The sequence below is a fragment of the Oratosquilla oratoria genome, chromosome 33 (assembly GCF_046742065.1).
Source record: "Oratosquilla oratoria isolate Oo_2021 chromosome 33, ASM4674206v1, whole genome shotgun sequence".
In the NCBI taxonomy this organism is placed as follows: domain Eukaryota; kingdom Metazoa; phylum Arthropoda; class Malacostraca; order Stomatopoda; family Squillidae; genus Oratosquilla; species Oratosquilla oratoria.
Genome location: NC_134809.1, coordinates 14,928,418 through 14,947,550, shown reverse-complemented (window position 1 = coordinate 14,947,550; position 19,133 = coordinate 14,928,418). Strand labels below are relative to the sequence as shown.

General features: G+C 38.7%; 1 protein-coding gene across 1 annotated transcript in view; it reads right to left on the bottom strand.

Moving 5' to 3' along the window:
• Positions 1 to 2,197: 2,197 nt before the first annotated feature.
• Positions 2,198 to 19,133, bottom strand: part of LOC143017778 (uncharacterized) — a 31,574-nt gene continuing 14,638 nt past the window's right edge. Inside the window, exons 5-14 of the mRNA XM_076172651.1 lie at positions 14,068 to 14,183; positions 12,360 to 13,614; positions 11,894 to 12,001; positions 10,812 to 10,924; positions 10,114 to 10,241; positions 9,140 to 9,281; positions 8,619 to 8,959; positions 7,501 to 7,633; positions 6,244 to 6,402; positions 2,198 to 4,322 (exon numbers count right to left, since the gene is read on the bottom strand). Coding sequence (XP_076028766.1) covers positions 4,214 to 4,322; positions 6,244 to 6,402; positions 7,501 to 7,633; positions 8,619 to 8,959; positions 9,140 to 9,281; positions 10,114 to 10,241; positions 10,812 to 10,924; positions 11,894 to 12,001; positions 12,360 to 13,614; positions 14,068 to 14,183 — 2,604 coding nt within the window. The 3' untranslated portion in view covers positions 2,198 to 4,213. The remainder of the gene's footprint in view (positions 4,323 to 6,243; positions 6,403 to 7,500; positions 7,634 to 8,618; positions 8,960 to 9,139; positions 9,282 to 10,113; positions 10,242 to 10,811; positions 10,925 to 11,893; positions 12,002 to 12,359; positions 13,615 to 14,067; positions 14,184 to 19,133) is intronic.

Here is a 19,133-nt window from a genome sequence, read left to right as displayed (position 1 = left end):
CTGGAAAAGGAAAAGACAGAATTAAGAGAGGAAATGTACAAAGATGCTAAACTTAAAAGGTAAACTCACACACAATAAGAATGAAAGAAATGTGTAATAGAGGAAGTGGTAGAGACCTAGACTTCCCATCCCTCTACTGTTGTTGCTATGCAACTTTCGTTATGTATCACCGTCTCATAGAAAGAACGGAACGTCTACGAAGTTGGGGGCTATCAGCTTCGAGTTGGGCAGCTGGTTATCTTTATAACGAACTCTAAACCCGCTAATCAGATAACAGAGCATCCTAGCCGTTCCTCGAGATAAACGTAGCGGGATGTAATTCAACCTCCCTTAATGCACCCACACGCGCGTACATAGACGCGCGCGCGCGCGCGCGCACTATGAATCATGAGAACAATTTCCCCAACGGTCACCTAGAGATCAAGGAGAAATTCATTAATATTATCGCGCAAATTAAAACAAGAAGAATGGGTTTTGTTTTTAAATGAATGGGTCAAGCTTGGACTGTAGCAATTGGGACCATCAGTAAATATTTTTCAAGGATTTCAAGTTTATGTGCAAATATTCTTTTTATGTTTGTTTCGTTTTACGCGATATTAAAACGATCGCTAATTTTTTCTTTCTGAAATAGCACAACCATTAATTTTAGCTACGAGCCGACACTAGTCTTCTGCATATGGTCATTAGCTCTATTGGACTTAAAGATATTGTTAAAGGTGATACAGAACACTGAATTTGATTTATATCGTTCTAGCAATAGTTTATACATAAGCTTTTCGGGTGAATTTACCAGTAAAGACGAACTAAGAATGTTTCGGGTGTTTGAAGGAATAAACTATCACTGAAAAATGGGGATCGCTTCGTATGTCTTGTGGAGAGGTGTTGAAATTAAGGTTTGATGGCGTTGAACAACATTAATTTTTCTGCTCCAATCAGAGAGAATATAAGGTTTTCTTCAACGATTTTTCAGGAGTTTTTCTCAAACTATATTACAATAGTAATGCAGTTTAAGAAAAACGTCTGTAGAATGACGTAGAAAAATTAGGAGTGATATCTTCAGCAGAAAAATGTAAAAGGGAATAATTGCGGTCAAGTAAGCAGTTTATGAGAGAGAGAAAGAAAGAAAGAGAGAGAGAGAGAGAGAGAGAGAGAGAGAGAGAGAGAGAGAGAGAGAGAGAGAGAGAGAGAGAGAGAGAGAGAGAGAGAGAGAGAGAGAGAGAGAGAGAGAGAGAGAGAGAGAGAGAGAGAGAGAGAGAGAGAGAAAGAGAGAGAGAGAGAGAGAGAGAGAGAGAGAGGGGAAGAAAAAATAGAAAAAAAAGAACATTGAGGGACGCTAGTGGTTGTTAAAAAAGAGAATCGTCAGGAATAACGAGGATACAGAATGTCTAATGCAACAACATGCAGCAAATGTTACAAAAAATCCCTCTACCATAGCTACAACACAGCAGCGTTAACCAGGACTGGAAGGCTGCACAGGAAAAGGGTCAGATGGAGAAATACAAACAGATGTTTCAAACACGCCGCAAGAATGGAGCCAAATCATTCAAGATTGTGATGGGTGATAAAATGCTGCCGAAAGAACACAAATATGATAAAGCTCGTCACGAGATTCTGCGCAGTACGTCACAGATGAAGATAATTCCAGGAAGGGCAATCAGCAGAAGAAAAGATGAGGACCATGCCGAGAATGATCCTTATGATGAATAACTTTCTCACAGTCAGGGACCGTAGAATGAAAACAGAAAATCAAACACAACAAATGGCGAAAACGAAAACCAGGCGTCAAAGTGTTTTTGTTTGTTTTTGTTTTATCATTTGTCTGTTTGATTCTCATTTATCATTAGTTATATGTCAATTTATTATTATTTACTATTTACCTGTTTGTTTATTATTAAACTATACCTATGCATTTATTTATGTATTTTATTTGTTATTTACATTATTATAGTTATTTATTAATTTATTATTATGATTTTTTCGCATCCGACCTAGATATGGAGCAAAAGGTCTCATGCTCCGCCTTTGTAATTCTTTGTGCTAGAAACGAAGAGGTACCTCTGACCATCAGGCTGTCAGTGAGCTATGAAGACATAACCGACGACTCCGAAAATGAGGATGGCACAACTGGAAGCTGAGGGCATGAAATCATTAGACAAACCTGACATGTTGAATTGAAGGAAAAGGAAGATGTACCATCTCATGTGTTAGGATTGTTTATTATACAGGGTCGTAAAATATACAAAATAGTTTATGGTAATGATGTTAATTTCAGTTCTTTGTATCCCATACACTGGTTTTCTTATAATAAGGAACAAAATTGAGAATTCAGCTAGGACATTGAATTATTCTATTTGATAAAACTCGACCTCAACGGACATTCGTACTGTACAATCCTTTTACCATTTGTTGTTTTTCTTCTGTTTCTGGAATAGTACATCTTAATTTAGAAAACAATTCCTAATATTCTTTCCTGTGTGCACTTATTTTATTTTTTCCCATACGCATGTGGTCGCAATCGGTGGTATGTGGCGCGAAAGGGAGGAGAGGAGGTGGAGGTAGATTGTAGATTGAGAGAAGCAAGGGCCATGGGGTATTAAAAAGTGTAATGAGCAACAGACATTTGGGAATGGATGTTAAGAGGAGATTGAAACGGTAATTGTGACGACAGCACTGTATGGGGCAGAGACATGAAACTTAAGAGAGGATTTTAAATGTGTTTGAGATGAAATGTCTGAGAAGTATGGTAGGGGTTACAAAGATGGATAGGGTGAGAAACGAGGTGATGAGGAGAGTTAGGGTGGAAAAGGAGATGGGAAATAGGGATGATGAAAGAGTATTGGGATGGTTTGGACACATGGAAAGAATGAATGAAGAAAGATTAGTAAAAGAGGTGTGGAAGGTAGAGATGGATGGAGTGAACAGGAGGGGGCGACCGAGGATGAGATGGATGGATGGGGTAAAAGGGGCATTGAGAAAGAGGGAATGTCTGTTGAGGAAGGAAGGGAGGAGCCAGAAGATAGGGGTGAGTGGAGGATGGTTGTGTCTGGATGATAATGTGATGCATGGAAGGTAGTGGGTGGGGGGATAGGGGGGGTTTAGGGAGCGGTTATGTATCAATTATATTTTGATGCAACCCGAAGGGATTTCTCCCCGTCTTCAATGTTTCTGCACGAGGGGATGGAGAGGGGAGGTCGCCGATTAAATGAAGCGGCTTTGCTGTAGATGTGTTGTGTCCTGCTGCATTGTTTCTGACCCAGGGCGATGGGTGAGATGCAGGGATGACCCGTCATCCACGAGGAGCTAAGAGGAGAGGGATGGTGAATAGGAGTGAAATGGGTAGGAATGAAATAGCTTTTTGATTTTGGCTACCTCCTGGTAAGGGAAGAAAAACCCTTGGTATATGTATGTATGTACAATCACTCGCTGAAGATATATATTGATGTCAGATTCATGTAATCGAGTGTTTTCATGTAAATTCACGAAATCTAAACTTACAAAACACAAAGTTGTGACAATGTTGTCACAAGTCGAGACCAATTGATATTAAGCCTCACTCAGGTAGGAATAAATCTTTAATGACAGATATTCTCCTCACAATTTTATTTCATGTATAAATCAGCTTCTATACTGAATACAAGAGGTGAAAAGGAAGAAACAGAAAGCAAAATGCAAGAGATACGAAAAAAAGCTTGTTGGAAGTTTGAACTTGGAATAGTAGACTTCTAATGATTGACATCAACAAGTTTTTTAGGCACAACAAACCTCACCCAGCAGCGATAACCTAGACTCTCAAAACATTTGCCCCACCTGATCTTCAGAACTGCATTTTTCACTATTGTAACGGATAGGATCATAAATGAGATATGATAAAGTCAATCTGGTCCTTTAGAAAGTTACAGACAAATTCTATTTCCACATTCCCAGCGACCTGGACATTGACCTATTGACTTCCATTGCTCACCTTTGCAGAAGGTTTCATATCAACTGATCCAGCTGTTTTGTCATAATGTTACTAACAAACACATATAGAAACAAAGACTAAACCAGAATCGATATATCGCCCTCGGATTACGTCCAGGCGAGGTAAAGATTAGTCTTGGAAGCTCATCCCATTGGCTTTAGACTCAAAACGTTGGCCGCAACAGTTTGACTCGGAGCTGGGTGTCGAGCGACGAAGTAGTTTGGTGTCAGGAGCTCTCGGATGTAGACGACCTTACCGGACAGAGCACAAACCCGGATACATAGACGAAGGCCAAGAGCCCTCTGGACACTCCGAGGCAGGAGGCCCGATCTTGTACATGGGTTTCCTCATGTAGTTGCCACTGCAAGAAAGAGAGTTGCGGCGTTTTGTTAGTTTTACAGTCCTGCTCAAATTGTTAATGAATATGAAAAAGAAAATATGGTCGGTATGTTACCAAAATAAATATAAGTATTCCTGTGTCATTCGGGTTTGGCGATTTCAAGTCTGAAATCATGTGAGGATTGTACAATTATCAATGAGACTGAGATGGATTCTCCAACAGTTACTATATTATGTACAAATGGTGGTTTTCACATGTGACAGAATCTGCAACTCCTCGTAGGTAGATAATTTGACACAAAATGTTGACGCACCACACTCATGTGATGACCAAGAGGTTAGATTCTCAAAATGACACCAGGTTGACAATTACGCCCATCTTTTGGACACGGTTGAACCAGCAATGACTCCACCGCCCACTTTACTATAGCAGATGGCCCCGTATTCAGGTCAATGTAGTTCTGCCACTGAGGCGCATCGATTTGCGATGCAACGTCTCTCCCACGAATCCCCACGTTAGAATATGATTTTCTGGGAGGAACACAGGGTTCTGCAGAATGTAACTGTAAAACCTAGATTTACTTGTCCTTTCTTTGCATCTGATGAGGTCTTTATCGTCTGTGAAGAGATTAGAATCTTTTACAAATAAAGAATGAAATCCTCAAGGATTTTGAAGATAGAATTTGGTAACACTCATGTTGAGCCAAATGCACCTAGTAGGATGTTTGGTGGCGACACTAATAAATTCATTTAACGAGAAATATCTATCTAGGTCTTAAATGGGTTGAACACTGGATGGGGTTGTAGATACTTGGCACTGTGCATTAATCAACTTGAGACCATCCTCAGAACAGCAGTTCAAGGCCATGTAGGGCCTGATATCCATCGTTAAGAATGCTTCTCGTACTCTACTTGAAATTTCTCGTGAGAAGGTCAGTAGCAATGTCTTCAGTTTGAAAGTAATGGAACTGAACTTTAGTTGGATAGAGTATGATGGCGTGATACTTGGTTAATATAAAATTAATCCAGTTATTGGTGAATTGATTGGACGTCTCAGCTCCTTTGGTTGTCCACTGAAGAGCGATCTGAAAGTCAGTCCAGATGTGTACAGCGGCAGCGTTTCTATGTGCCGCGTCAAGTAGAGACGGAAGACCCTTACATCTTAGAAAAAAATCCCCTGCAACTCCGAGCAACAGACATGACATGATAAGTAAAAGGTTTAGACAAGACTGAGAGACTAATACAAAGAGCAGTGACCAAATTGGTTTATGACCTTGTGGATAAAACACACGAAGAGAGATTAGAACCACTGGGTCTGCCATTATTGAAAGGTATAACAGAAAAAAGTGACATGATCGTAGTGCTCAGGTTATTAAAGGGAGTAGATCAAACTAAAAAAAGATCACTTAGTTTGGAACGGGAGGGGGTCATGAGGTCATAGGAGCAAATTGAAGTAGACCAGATCTCTGGAGGATATTTGAAAAGTTTGCCGAATTGATGTATCAACCCCTGAAATAGTTTAGATGATAATATAATTCAAGTTAAAACCAAAACGACTCCAAAACTTGGTATGTTAGTTGGAGATAAAGAGACTTGACCACACGAACATGGTCACCTCTATATTACAATTAGGAAAACAGTTAGAAACATACACACATTGTATACTTGTAATGGGGTACTTGAAACATTGTATACTTATTATTGTATATATTATTTGTATTTTATAAATATGCATGTAAATAAGAACCATATATTATGTTCACTCATTCGAGTTCCCGCATAGCTTGGCTTCCCCCAATCGGGCAGTTTCGATTACGCCCTGAGAGTGTATGCATGTTATTTTTCTGTGCTAAATAATTTATATATTTATTTTGATTTTGTTTCATTAGCCACCCAATATCTACTTGCATCTGTGTTAACTTAAGAAATGGGACAATACATACGCGGGTCCATAGTTGCAGACGTAGATTTTACACTTCATTTTCCAGTATCGACGGCGGAAGTACTTGTTGCAGTTATAGTAAATTGCGCCACAACCTAGCTCTCGAGTGCTTGACCACACCATCTGCGTATAGTGGCCGATCTTTACATTACGCATCAGTCTGTATGAGAGTGGGCAGATTATGAGTATAGGGTAAAGGAAGGGATTCAACACGTTTATCTTTTTTTCTATAGGTGCACATCTGGGCCTATAGAAAGTCTTAGTAAAGTCCAGAGGCCCCGACATGGGTAAGTGCCGCCCCCTCCCCAACACACCACCACTACCACCACCTTCCACATCTGATGGTCACTAGCACGATTCACATGTAACATTTATCCACAAAACAACGTTTATACACAAATCATTCATACACACAACTCATGATAAATAAATCGTGCATTAAAAGTACAGTAGGGGGAATTTACCTTACCTTTTTTCACCAAAAGTGCCGCCCCCCCCCTCCCAAACGTGCCGCTCCGGGGCATTGCCCCTCCCCATCCCTCCCCTTGTCGGGCCCCTGGTAAGGTACAATATAGAACATAAAGAGGAAATTCAAAGTAAATGGCGAAATTAGAGATATACTGTTACGATAGATAGGCATATTTTTTTTGCAAGTGACGTATTGATAATGAGATAATGGGAGAATTCAATTTCATTAACATCACTTGGGCGACACCAGAGTATGGCATTGTAGGTAGTCGCTTAATAGACTTTCTTGGTGATAATCCTTTCATGCAGCATGTAAAATAACCCACAAGACAAATTAACATTTGTAAAATGAGACTTAATCAATTCACTATCGGAGAATGAGACAAGAGAATCAGAAAATCCGTATATTTCGACCACAGATAGTGGTCGAAATATACGGATCTTCTGTTTATCTTATCTCATTCTCCGATAGTGGGTTAATAAGTCACACCCACACAACATAAGACCGATCATCTAGGACCCTATTCTAGGAAACTAGACATTAGCCCCCGCAGAAAAAAAAAACTCCAAATAGAAGCAAGATCTTGTAAGCTTTTTAGTGTTTAGGACCTCTAAAGGCCTTCATCTCACAATGTGCGTATCATTATTCACAGCAAGACAATTAAAACACGACAAACTGATGGTAAAACCGCAAAAAAATTATACTCTGCGTTTGTTTGAATGGTTTCATTGCCGCGAGTTTGGGTGATAGTGCTGAGAGAAGAAGAAACAAGTTACACTGAACACCCACCTGAAGGCGTTGGCGAAGTATCTGGGAACATATTTGACTTCTTCATACCACAACCTGACGGCGGTTTCCCAGACGGAGGCGCTGTTGCTTGTGGTCCACTCATAGAAAATGTTCTGACCGACGTCATAGTTTCCTGGAGAAAAAAAGGGTTGGTGCATTCATAAAATGTGCAGAACATTTCGTAAAGCGTTCGGGACAGTTTGTATTTCAGTATCAAAACGGCGGCACTCCACACGAGATTTCGCCAATTGTTCGAATGGTTATCAACAAATTTTCTTATAAAAGTTTAAAATTCACAGACATTATTTGGGCAGTGTATCCAGTCTTGTATTATTTTAACATAGAAAATTATCTAATGAACTTCCCAATATACAGCGAAAAGGTTATTTGGTATTGGGAGGATTTGGTCAAGTCAAATGTCATAATTGAGGCTGGTTCTGAAAGAAACAAATTCTTACTCTTGTCAAAGGAAATGTTTCATGAAGAATTAATGTTATCAGTATGATCCATCACGATCAGTAATGTCAAGACATTGAATTCACCAGAATTCTTGTATACTTCTTCTAACGTGGCATAAGTTATTTCTTATTTGATATTTACAATCTGGTGGCAGTAGTGGCCAAAATATAGAAGTTTAACTTTTAATTCCGACTGTGGGTTCTTTGTGTGTTTCACAAATATGCTACTACATTTCGTACCTGTGATACATACATACATACATACTTATATATATATATATATATATATATATAAAATATATATATATATATATATACATACATATATATATATATATATATATATATAGTATATATGGGCAGGAAATTTTCTCTTATTCATACTTCATTAAAAGTGATGGCTAATTGTGTATTATTATTTTCTTAAGTGTATTTTCCATATGGAAAACACATTTAAGAAAATAATAGATACACAATTAGCCATCACTTTCAATTAAATGTATATATATATATATATATATATATATATATATATATATATATATATATATATATATATATATATATATATATATATATATGTGTGTGTGTGTGTGTGTCTGTGTGTGTGTGTGTGTGTGTATCCGTGCGAATCGCTGATTCAACTCAGTTTGCACTTACTTGAAATGACTTTTCGACAGTCATGACAGTCGTGATAGGTTGGACACGTGCTGGCCCACGCTTGAGCCACGACTGCCAGTTCCTCGTTCCACTCGAATTGCATCATATCCGATGCACTGTATTGGGGTCCTGGATGGCCATTGGCCTCTTCGCCACGCGCTACCTTGGCCCGGTATTTGTTGTGTTCCTGCAGGATCAGGACTCGTTCCTCAGGGGTAATGCCAGCGTGATGCAGAGCGCAGCTCGACGGAGCTTTCTTGCACATGGTGTGTTGCTGCGAGAAGTGGATGTAGTTCTCGCATCTGGGGCTGGGCAATGCAACGCCGAAGAGCGTCGTATCGCTATTGACATTAAAGATGGACTGCTAGGTTATTTCTTCCTTACTGTATCGAGTGGTGTGATACGCAGGAAGATTTTGATTACTTACATATAACTTATATATTTTCAGTACGCTTGTGATCATGTCAGAATAGGTATTACAAAATGTGTACGAAAAATTAAATATATTTCAGTCATCCTACTTGATAATCGGTTTTAAGGTAGGTGCTGACGTTGTGGTTGTTGTCGTCATGGCTGTGGATGTGGGAGGGGAAGGTGTACTGGTACGGGACATGTTGCACCCCAAATCACTTCGACCTTCCATAGAGTAGTGGTGATAGGAACCTGAGGATGGAAAGTTACTCTCTCGGGTACATTGTTTATACATACATACATACGATGAGAGAAATTCGCTAGTAACAGTGACATCAATCTGATAATTTTTCTGACAGTCGCATGCAGGATTAGAACTCTCTGCTTTCGGCCACCCGTAAGGTTAAGGCTCTGTGAAGATGATCTTACGGGTAGCCGAAAGTAGTGGGTTCGAATCCTGCCTACGACTGTCAGAAAAATGATCAGATACTTACATACATATACCAACGGCTTTCCTCCCACCCCTTACAAGAGAGGTAGCCAAAAACAAAAGCATAAAATCCACTCCCACCCCATTCCATCCCCACATACTCCACTCCCATTCACCACCCCTCCATCCCTCTTTTCTTGGCTCCTCCTGGATGACGGGACATCCCTGTATTTCACCTAGTGCCGTGGGTCAGAAGCAATGTAGTAAGACACATCACATCCACAGCAAGGCCGCTTCATTTAATCAGCGACCTCCCCCTCTCTGTCCCCTCATACAGAAAAAGAGAAGACGGGGAGAAATCCCTTCAGGCTGCATCAAAATATCATTCACACATACTCCCTCACCCCCTATCCCCCACCCACTCCTTTCCATGCATCACAGCATCATCCATACACAGCCACTCACCCCTCTCTTCTGTTTTCTCCCTTCCTTACTCAACAGACATTCCCCATCTACCCCAATGCCCTTTTACTCCATCCATCCATCTCATATTGTTAATACTGTTTATATAACCAGTGTGCATTTCAGGCACACATGATTCTTAAGGTAGATTTATGCGTGATTAGAAACTACAGAAATAAACGTGGTCCATACCCGCAGTGCCCGTTCTCCAGTTGCAGACGACGCGAGCCTTCTTACTCCCCTGAGTATTGAGGATCACGTCGACCTCAGCCCCGCGATTAGAGCGGATAGTGATGCTCGGTCCTTCAGTTCCACAGTATCTGATTGAACATGGACATCCATTATCATTGTGGAGATGAATGTGCGCATATGCAGATATGCAGAATAGAAGCAAGAGAATGAAAGGAGGTAGCACAGGGGACAGACATGGCGAGACGTTTCAAAAGCGGTAATGGATTACTAAGTGGTCCGAGGACCACCGGGGTAAGAGTAATAATAAGGAGATGAATATATCAGAGACAATAGTTTAAGACAGCTGCAGGTATCTATACTGTCATCAAGACGTGTAATTATGGTATCAGAGGAATATTTTAACGCTGATGGTTTGATTACAACACAATATATTACAGTGGATTACGAATTGAGAATTATACCAACAGGAGACCTGTTGGTCTATAATTACGCCAGACATAGAATGGTTAGAAAAAAAAGTCAGTAAAAATATAGATTAATTAATCCACTGAGACATTGCAATATATGGCTTAAATCTTCATTGAAATGAATATTAAGATTTCAAACTTTACTATTCACAAGGTTTGATTTCAACAATAACTGACAAAGCATCATTTCAGAATGGATCCTGCCCGAACGATCTTTTTCTTTATTTTTACCTCGTCCACTGACCCTGGTTGACCCGAAGAGCCAAATGGTCCTTCCGGCATTCACGTGACTTCCGTACTTCAAACTGACGACACTCGAAAGTCCAACGACAGTTTTTGGGGGTCTGCGAGCAAGGAAGGTCGTGTCAGTTTGGGCCAAGTCAGAGAAAGAATATGGATGCTATTAGTATATTCAGGTGGTAGTGTCCTATGTACACAATCCTCGTTTTTTTCTATGATCATCTAACAGTAAAACTTTATTTATTATTTATTTATTTTAATTTATCACCATTTTTCAAATAAAACTATGTCAAGTCAACATACGAGTGTATCAAATAACATAATTAGGAAAACTGGATATTTTAGAACATAATTCAATCATCGATATTTCAACTTATTTTTGTGATGTTTTCACAAGACTATGACTGTGTATGTTCACCTATTACATTATAAAAACAAATAAAAATTAATTTGTTCTGCTCGTACAATATCTAATCTCATGTTTTGTATCATGAGGCACATGGTGATTAGAAATTTTCGATAAAACCTTGAATTATGAATTTGTGTCAAATACGTCTCTGTTCTTAACGTGAGCATTTATACTTTAATAGAAATAGAATTCTGTTGTGTTCCTGCAGACTGTACTTTTTATCTGATGGTTAAACTGTAAATGCATGACAGTTCCGTGAAAGGAAAACTGTACATTATAAATCTGAAGAATTGAACCGTAAAGATAAACAGGCCCCCATGCTGTAACTGTCAATTGTTAATAACTTAAATGTGTTCTGATTTCTTCTTTGAGGTAAATTATTTTGCCCCTCCGAGAAGTAATTAGGAATCATCTTCCTAGAAAAGTATTTTCCATTCCCTGGGATAGTTTGAGTCCGTTGAGGTCCAACAATGTAACATGTAAATGTATTTGAGTATGGTCAATAGTTCAAAATAATGATGAAAGTGAGGAAAATTGTATACACAATGAAAAATAAGTTAGTAAATTACAAGAATGCAAAGAGAGATTTATAAAATGGAACCTCACCCTCACATTTAGTCTTTCACACATTTATTTTCTATGAGGGAGAATGTCATCGACTTACTTTGAATTTCCAATAGCATGACTGATCGTTACCAGAGTGGCTGGGACTGGTAAGTTTTCCCGAAGTTGAACTCATTTCTCCTCCACACTTAGTTTTGTGGGCGTGTACCTGGTGAACAGTGCCAAAAGTTTAATCAGAAGATTCTTTACAGCATCATTAAATAATGGTATTCAAATCCAGGTCAAACTAAAACCGATATTACTGAAAGATAATTCAAATTATTCTTAGATTCAACCATCTGACCTGACTTCATGCCTTTAGACTGTAACGCTATAAAATATTTTCTTGATGAATTATTTTTATTTTGTATTCTAGGCAGAAGTCTTCCTCTGTGCGATTAACAAGAATATAATAAGAAGGCAAGTAGATGATCTTTACTAAGTCCAAAGGTATATACATATTGGACATAAATAAAATATAGAAAGTACTTCATCAGGTTAAAAATGGAACACTGATCAGTTCTTACCTTGATAACAAAATATTCCCTCCTTCTTCTGTTGTTTTGTGCAACCATACTGGTGGCCAATCCGCTTTTAGATTTGTGTTTCATTTGTACTCTTTTGCTCATCCCTGAAGATGTCTTGGTTTTCTTCTTTGATCCAGATGACTTTGTTGGTTTACAGAGATTTTTGGTGATTTTATTTTGTGTACTAGGGGAAACTTTCATAGGCCTTGTGTTTTCCTGTCTTATGATATTAGACTTTGAACGAGGGCATTGTAGAATGTGAGTGTAGCCTCTTCGGGGAAATGTGAGTATCCATTGTTTATGACGTGATATTGCTATCTTATAACGTTTACCAGATCTCGGCGTGGTGCCTGTTTCTATTGTACTTTTGTAATATCTGATCTGTCTCCTGCTATTTGATCTTGGACTTTCATGGCGCGAACTGATCGACCGGTAAGGTCTTACGTTGTCGGTCCCATCCGCCAAGAAAGCAGTTCCTGAAGCTTCTGTTGTATTTACTAAGAATTCTGAGTTACTCTCTGTGGTTTCACTTCCACCGAAAGTGAAATTTTTAACCATTTTATTATTCTTTGATGATTTATGATTCCTAACCTTCTTTCTTTTTTTCGACTTCGTGTCATAACCGTGGGAATACTCTCCTGCACTGGAATGTTTCAAATCAGTACTAATGTTCTGGCCATCGCCGATTGTACCAGTGAAGCTGAACCATGTTGGTTGGCCGACATCAAGGAACTGAAGATTGTGGTCATCTGAATGAAGGGTAACAATATCTAGCGTGGCCTCGTCAGTGTTCGGAAGGTTTTGCCGGTCTTTCTTGGTGATGAAAGTGATGTTTGACTTTTTATATATTTCATTGGGCAACGTATCGGACGTCAGGGTGTGATTTCGTTGAGTACGTAATCTTTGCTTACTTTTCTTGCCTTGGTGGGTACTGTGACGGTACTTGGAGATGTCCTTTGTGTTCTGGGCCTGTTTCCTATTCACCAGGTACTGGAGTGACCTGAGTCGTTTCAACCTCTCTTGCTTGCATTGCAAAGTGTTCTCATGACGACAGGAGGAGGAGGAGGAGGAGGACTTCGATGATCCTAGATGATTTGAGGAAATTGGACGTCCCGATGGACTGGTGCGCCGTCGTCTCACCGTGTCTCCTGTCTTAGACGTCTTTGTTTTTCCATGAGATGAGGATGAGTACGTCACAAAGACCTCCGAATAGGGTGTCTTCCACCATTTGCTCCTCGGACCTCGACCTCGGAACCTGAAAACACATACACACAAATATACAAAATGAATGGTAGATTTTACCGTCATATGGACGTAAACATACTTAAATGTAAATGAAACCCACACTATCATACAGAGTGTATTCACCCAATATTTTCTGAGGACTACCACCGTCATCAGAGTTAAGAAACAAGAGGCACTGAAAACAATGCACACTGAAATTATTTGGTGAATGCAACTTCTATTTGATACATGTTATTCCCACTTAAGGAATAGTGCCTATAAGAAAAAGGGAAAGGGAGAGAGAGATCAGTTTAACGAAAAAAAAAAAAAAAAAAAAAAAAAAAAAAAAAAAAAAAAATATATAAATAAATATATATATATATATATATATATATATATATATATATATATATATATATATATATATATATACACTTTGAATCATTCTAAAGATCATGGCCGAAGGTTTCTGGTGCCTACATACCTGGCAAGCGGTGTGCAGTCTTTACCGTCAAAGGGTCCTCCTTGAATCAACAACTGACTCCCCTTCCGCAATCGGAAAGCTACCACTTCTAGGCTTAGCCCATAGCCTGCTGGTGCCTGTGAGATAAAGAACTGTGTTATACTGGAAAGCTAACAAAATCCCAGACTACCTGATTTACAAACTGGAATACTCCCCCATTTGCAAGATTGTTATGTATTTTTTCCAAAATAAGATATTGTATGCAAGAAGGTTTTATGGAATAGCTTGCAATAAGAGCCGGGAGGCTCTACGTCTTTGAACTTCATTTGCAACGCCCAGGCAACCCGCACTGTTTTTGATAGGGGCATGTTGCAAGTTCACTCTCACTATGATTGGTATTTATAATCAGCGCAACGAGAAGTGACCGCTAAGGCGGGGTTATGAGATTTCCCGGTGTTGCCACATCTCCACAGATAACACGACCCGCACGGCTCACACTGAATGCAGTGTGAGGGGGGCGGGGCCAGATAATAGATGTAGCGGCACCGTCGCTCTCTCTTGCTCATATGCCATGTCTATGACTCGAGGAAACGAAACCTTTATATAGAAAACATTGCTTTGATTTTACCTCAGTGGAGGTGTGTGACAAAAAAAAAATATAATTATATGTGGCAACATTATAAAAATATAAAATAAAATTATAAAATAAAATAGAATTATAAAATAATTATATGTGGCAACACAGGGGGACTCCCAGTGCTCCGCCCTAACGGCCATTTCTCAATGCAACGAGTATAGTACTACCTGCTTCATGGTTCGATTGTCGGAGACTACACCGCCTATCCTCTCTCTGGGCTAGTTTCCTTTGCAATATTGTCCCCCCTGTCTTTATCGAAACCATTTCCACACAATGATTGAGAACTCTCCCTCAAAAAAAAAAAAAAAAAAAAAAAAAAAAATCCGTTCTCGTTACATTTTTTATTTTGGCTCCCTTTAAAAGTTTCCGTGACTTTGCACGTTCATCTTTAGGTGCATTTTTTCCTAATCCACGTATTTATAAGTGTTCTCTGCTGACTTCCTAGACTTGCTGACTATTTCTTTTGCTATAGTCCTCAGTTCAAATTCTATTTACATTGGACGCGAGCCATGATTTTACTAGCTTTTTGAATCTCGTGTTCCTGACGTACCTTCCATGAAGTGATGTGGTCTTCTCGCCAGCAAAAATGCAGGACACATCTAGTCTTATCAACTACTCTAATAAGAGATTAACTTTATAATAACTTTCACTATTTCTTCTTTCAGCCTAACAATTTCTCTTCTCCGCTGCCCCATTATCTTTTTGAATTTTACTGTACCTTTCTGTTGATTCTACAACAAGCTTTTTTTACCTTCAACAATTCATTAATCTTATCTTCAATTGATTTTGTCCTGGCCTCGATTGTTTTTATGACAGAGATAACTAATTCTCTCATTTGTCAAAGTTTCATTTTCCCTTCTTAGTTTATCAATATCTGCTTCCTAAGTCAGGCTTGTGGCTTTTTCTTTTTAAAGCTTTCGCTCTAGGTCATGAAGCTTTGGCTCACGGAGAGAAAGTAATCCTCTCAATCGTTTCAACTCGATTGCGAATTCCCTTACCTCCATCGTAGAGTTGTTTTGATTTTGAAATCTAACCTTTGCTTTCATTTTGGTCTCAGTACTATCTTGATCAATTTCCGCAACTAGATTTCTCATATTTACTTTTGGGTAACCTTCGAAATATATTATTTGTAGTGTAAGAAAGGCTAGAAATTGAGACTTTGTAGTGTAAACTAACTAAAATCAATTTCTATCTTCTTTTGTTTCCTATCCTGAGCGACGTTGGAGATGAAAAAAATCACAATTTTTCCTCCCTGACTTATTTCCAAAGTTGAAACCAGCAAATTTAGGCTTCTACGGTGATCCTGAATAACGTTACTACCCTCCTGTGCATTCAGTTGGTAAACTTCTCATTTGATGCGTTTAAAAAGACTAAAAGTCGAAGCGTTGATCGTCAATCGTAGCGCCGACCCCGTCGCGCGTGTGTACTAAAGACAATATACAGAGATATCGATAGAGATACGTGAATTGGTGGCCCTGGGACCCGGAGAGTTTTTCCGTGCTGAAGAAGGGAAGGAGTGAGGGAAGCACTGCTGGGGGACGAGTCGACTGACCATGCTAAACGCGGACATGAATGTGCGTGCGAACGCACTTGTGTACCTGCCAGCCCGCCTATGACTTTGTACGAGGATGGGAAGCGGCTGGATGCAGAGTATTGAAATATTGATTTCAACACGCGTTATACTTGCACACTAACGTGAATACGGGGAAAGCAGGTCACTCGTCGCACTGTGTGAAATGTAAGCTTAACTCATGTGTAGTGTAAACAGCGCACAGTGTGCGTGGGATGAGACACACGAGGTAAGATGCATATTTATTCGTTGCTGTTCACTACGCTAGGGTAGGACGCGCACGCCGTCTAGTTGGGACACACGGATATGAATGCGGCTATGCAGTGCGAGCGAGACGAGCGCGTGGGTTTGCACCACTCAACTTCGTCGCATATCGCTTCAACACTGCACATGTATGTTTGTTCTTGATAGGACGATATTACTGTAGGAAACAGTACACGCACACAGCGATCTTTAGTGCGGGAGAGAGATACGCGCACTGTACTTGAGTGAGACTCTTAAGGTGGCAGGATATGTCAAGTCACTGCGTCATATTCTTTAACCCCATAATAAGTAACGGTAGGTTTGGTTTAAGCAGAGAACATACAAGAAAACTATGATTTTTTTTTGTTCAGGAATATCCATCTGGTCTACTCAGGTAGATGTGTGTATATTTTCTATACAAAAATGCTTCCGAGACTAGACTAGCAATTTCTAACTAATTTTAGGTCGCTGACAATGAATACCATGGTTAAACAGGTCTGTTAGCTCTACTTTTCAAGATACACTTACGTGTCACAATAAGTTTCAATAGGCTTGTGGCAATGTGTTTCTTAACACACTCACAGTCTGACTGAACTTCAGCATTGTTCCAGCCGTCAAAGAAGGTGGCTGTGCTGTGCAAGTTTATATTTTTTGGTGAGAGGTAGTTGATTTTCCTAGTCAAATACTTTTTAAACTTATAAAAAAATATTTGAGCACGTGAGGCATTTTACATTAATATTATTTTCCTATTGGGTGATAAAAATACTTCTGTTAATCTGTCGTGCTGTATTGTAATGATAATTTCATGAATATGTTTTCTGTTTATCTTCTAATTATTTGTTGTTTTCTTTTTTCAGATGCCTCATATTTGTGTGAATAAGGCTGACAACTTCGGCTATATTTGTGGTGGGGTGACCTTTGCATCACAGAAGCGTCGTGTAACTGATATAGTTGATTGATTGATTGATTTGTGGAATTTTTGGCTTAAGGGCCGAGCGCCGGAGTCGGTAGGCCATTCAGCGCGTGTAACTGGTATGATTAGAAAAGCATATCATTTATATTTTGAATGCAAGATTGGTGACCAGGATAAGAACTTGGGTCATCACATATACTGCAACACTTGCGATACCAACCTTCGCCAATGGTCGAACAGGAAGAGGAAAGGAATGCTTTTTGCTGTGTCAATGACGTGGCTGGAGCCAACAAAACATATAAACAATTGTTATTTCTGCATGGTACCTCCAGTACTAAAGGTCTTGTCAAAGAAAAAAAAAAAGAGTACATTGAATATCCAAACATTCCATCATCTATTCGCCCAGTTCCATGTGGACAAGGTCTACCTGTTCCTGATGCATAAACTTTGGCATCCTTTGAGTCAGATGAGGAAAATGGCGAGGAAGAAGCAGAGAAGGGTGACGATGCTGGATTACAGTGACCCAGAATTTTATGAAACACACTTCTCTAGGCCACATCTCATAACATAATGGGAACTCGATGACCTTGTCAGGGATCTGCAACTACCCAAGAATAAAGCAGAGTTGCTAGGCTCTTATCTACAGCCGTGGAATCTCCTAGCAGCTGATGTGAAAATTTCAAAATATCGTGACCGTCAGCAGCAGTTCAACAATTTCTTCGTAATGGAAGGTGGTTTAGTGGCCACCAAAATAAATCTTCGTACTTCGCCTCAGGATGTAATACACGAAATTACATACTATCTTCAGATTTCATTTCTTCTGTAATAATATTTAATTACGCACGCACACACAGACACACACACACACACACACACACACACACACACACACACACACATATATATATATATATATATATATATATATATACATATATATATATATATATATATGTATATATATATGTGTATCGTGACATCATGACAGGTGTATGAATGGTAAGAATGGAAAGACACGATTGGGAACAAGATACTTTATTCCTGACCGGTTTCGCCTTTGAGGCTTCTTCAGAGGTAATGTGTGTATATATATATATATATATATATATATATATATATATATATATATATACATATATATATATATATATATATATATTTATATACATATATATATATATATACATATATATATATTATATATATATATATATTATATATATACATACAGTATATGTGTATATATATATATATATATTATATATATATATGCATGTATATATACACACACACACATATATATATATATATATATATATATATATATTTATATATATATGTATATATAACAACCACAATGCACTTTAATTCTAAGCCATCAACATCGGGAGACCCATTGGGGCCACATGCAGAAATTGAAATGTGGTACTGCCGAGGACTCGAACTCAGTGATCACATGACAAGTGCGGTATAAACTAACCAACTACCGCATTTCAATTTCTGCATGTGGCCTCTATTGGGTCTCCCGATGTTGATGGCTTAGAATTAAAGTGCATTGTAGTTGTTAAAATGTATCTCCAATCACTGGCACCCATTCAGTGTTACACACACACACACACATATGTATATATATATATATATATATAGAATATATATATATATATTTGTATATATATATATATATATATATATATATATATATATATATACATATAAAACAGATG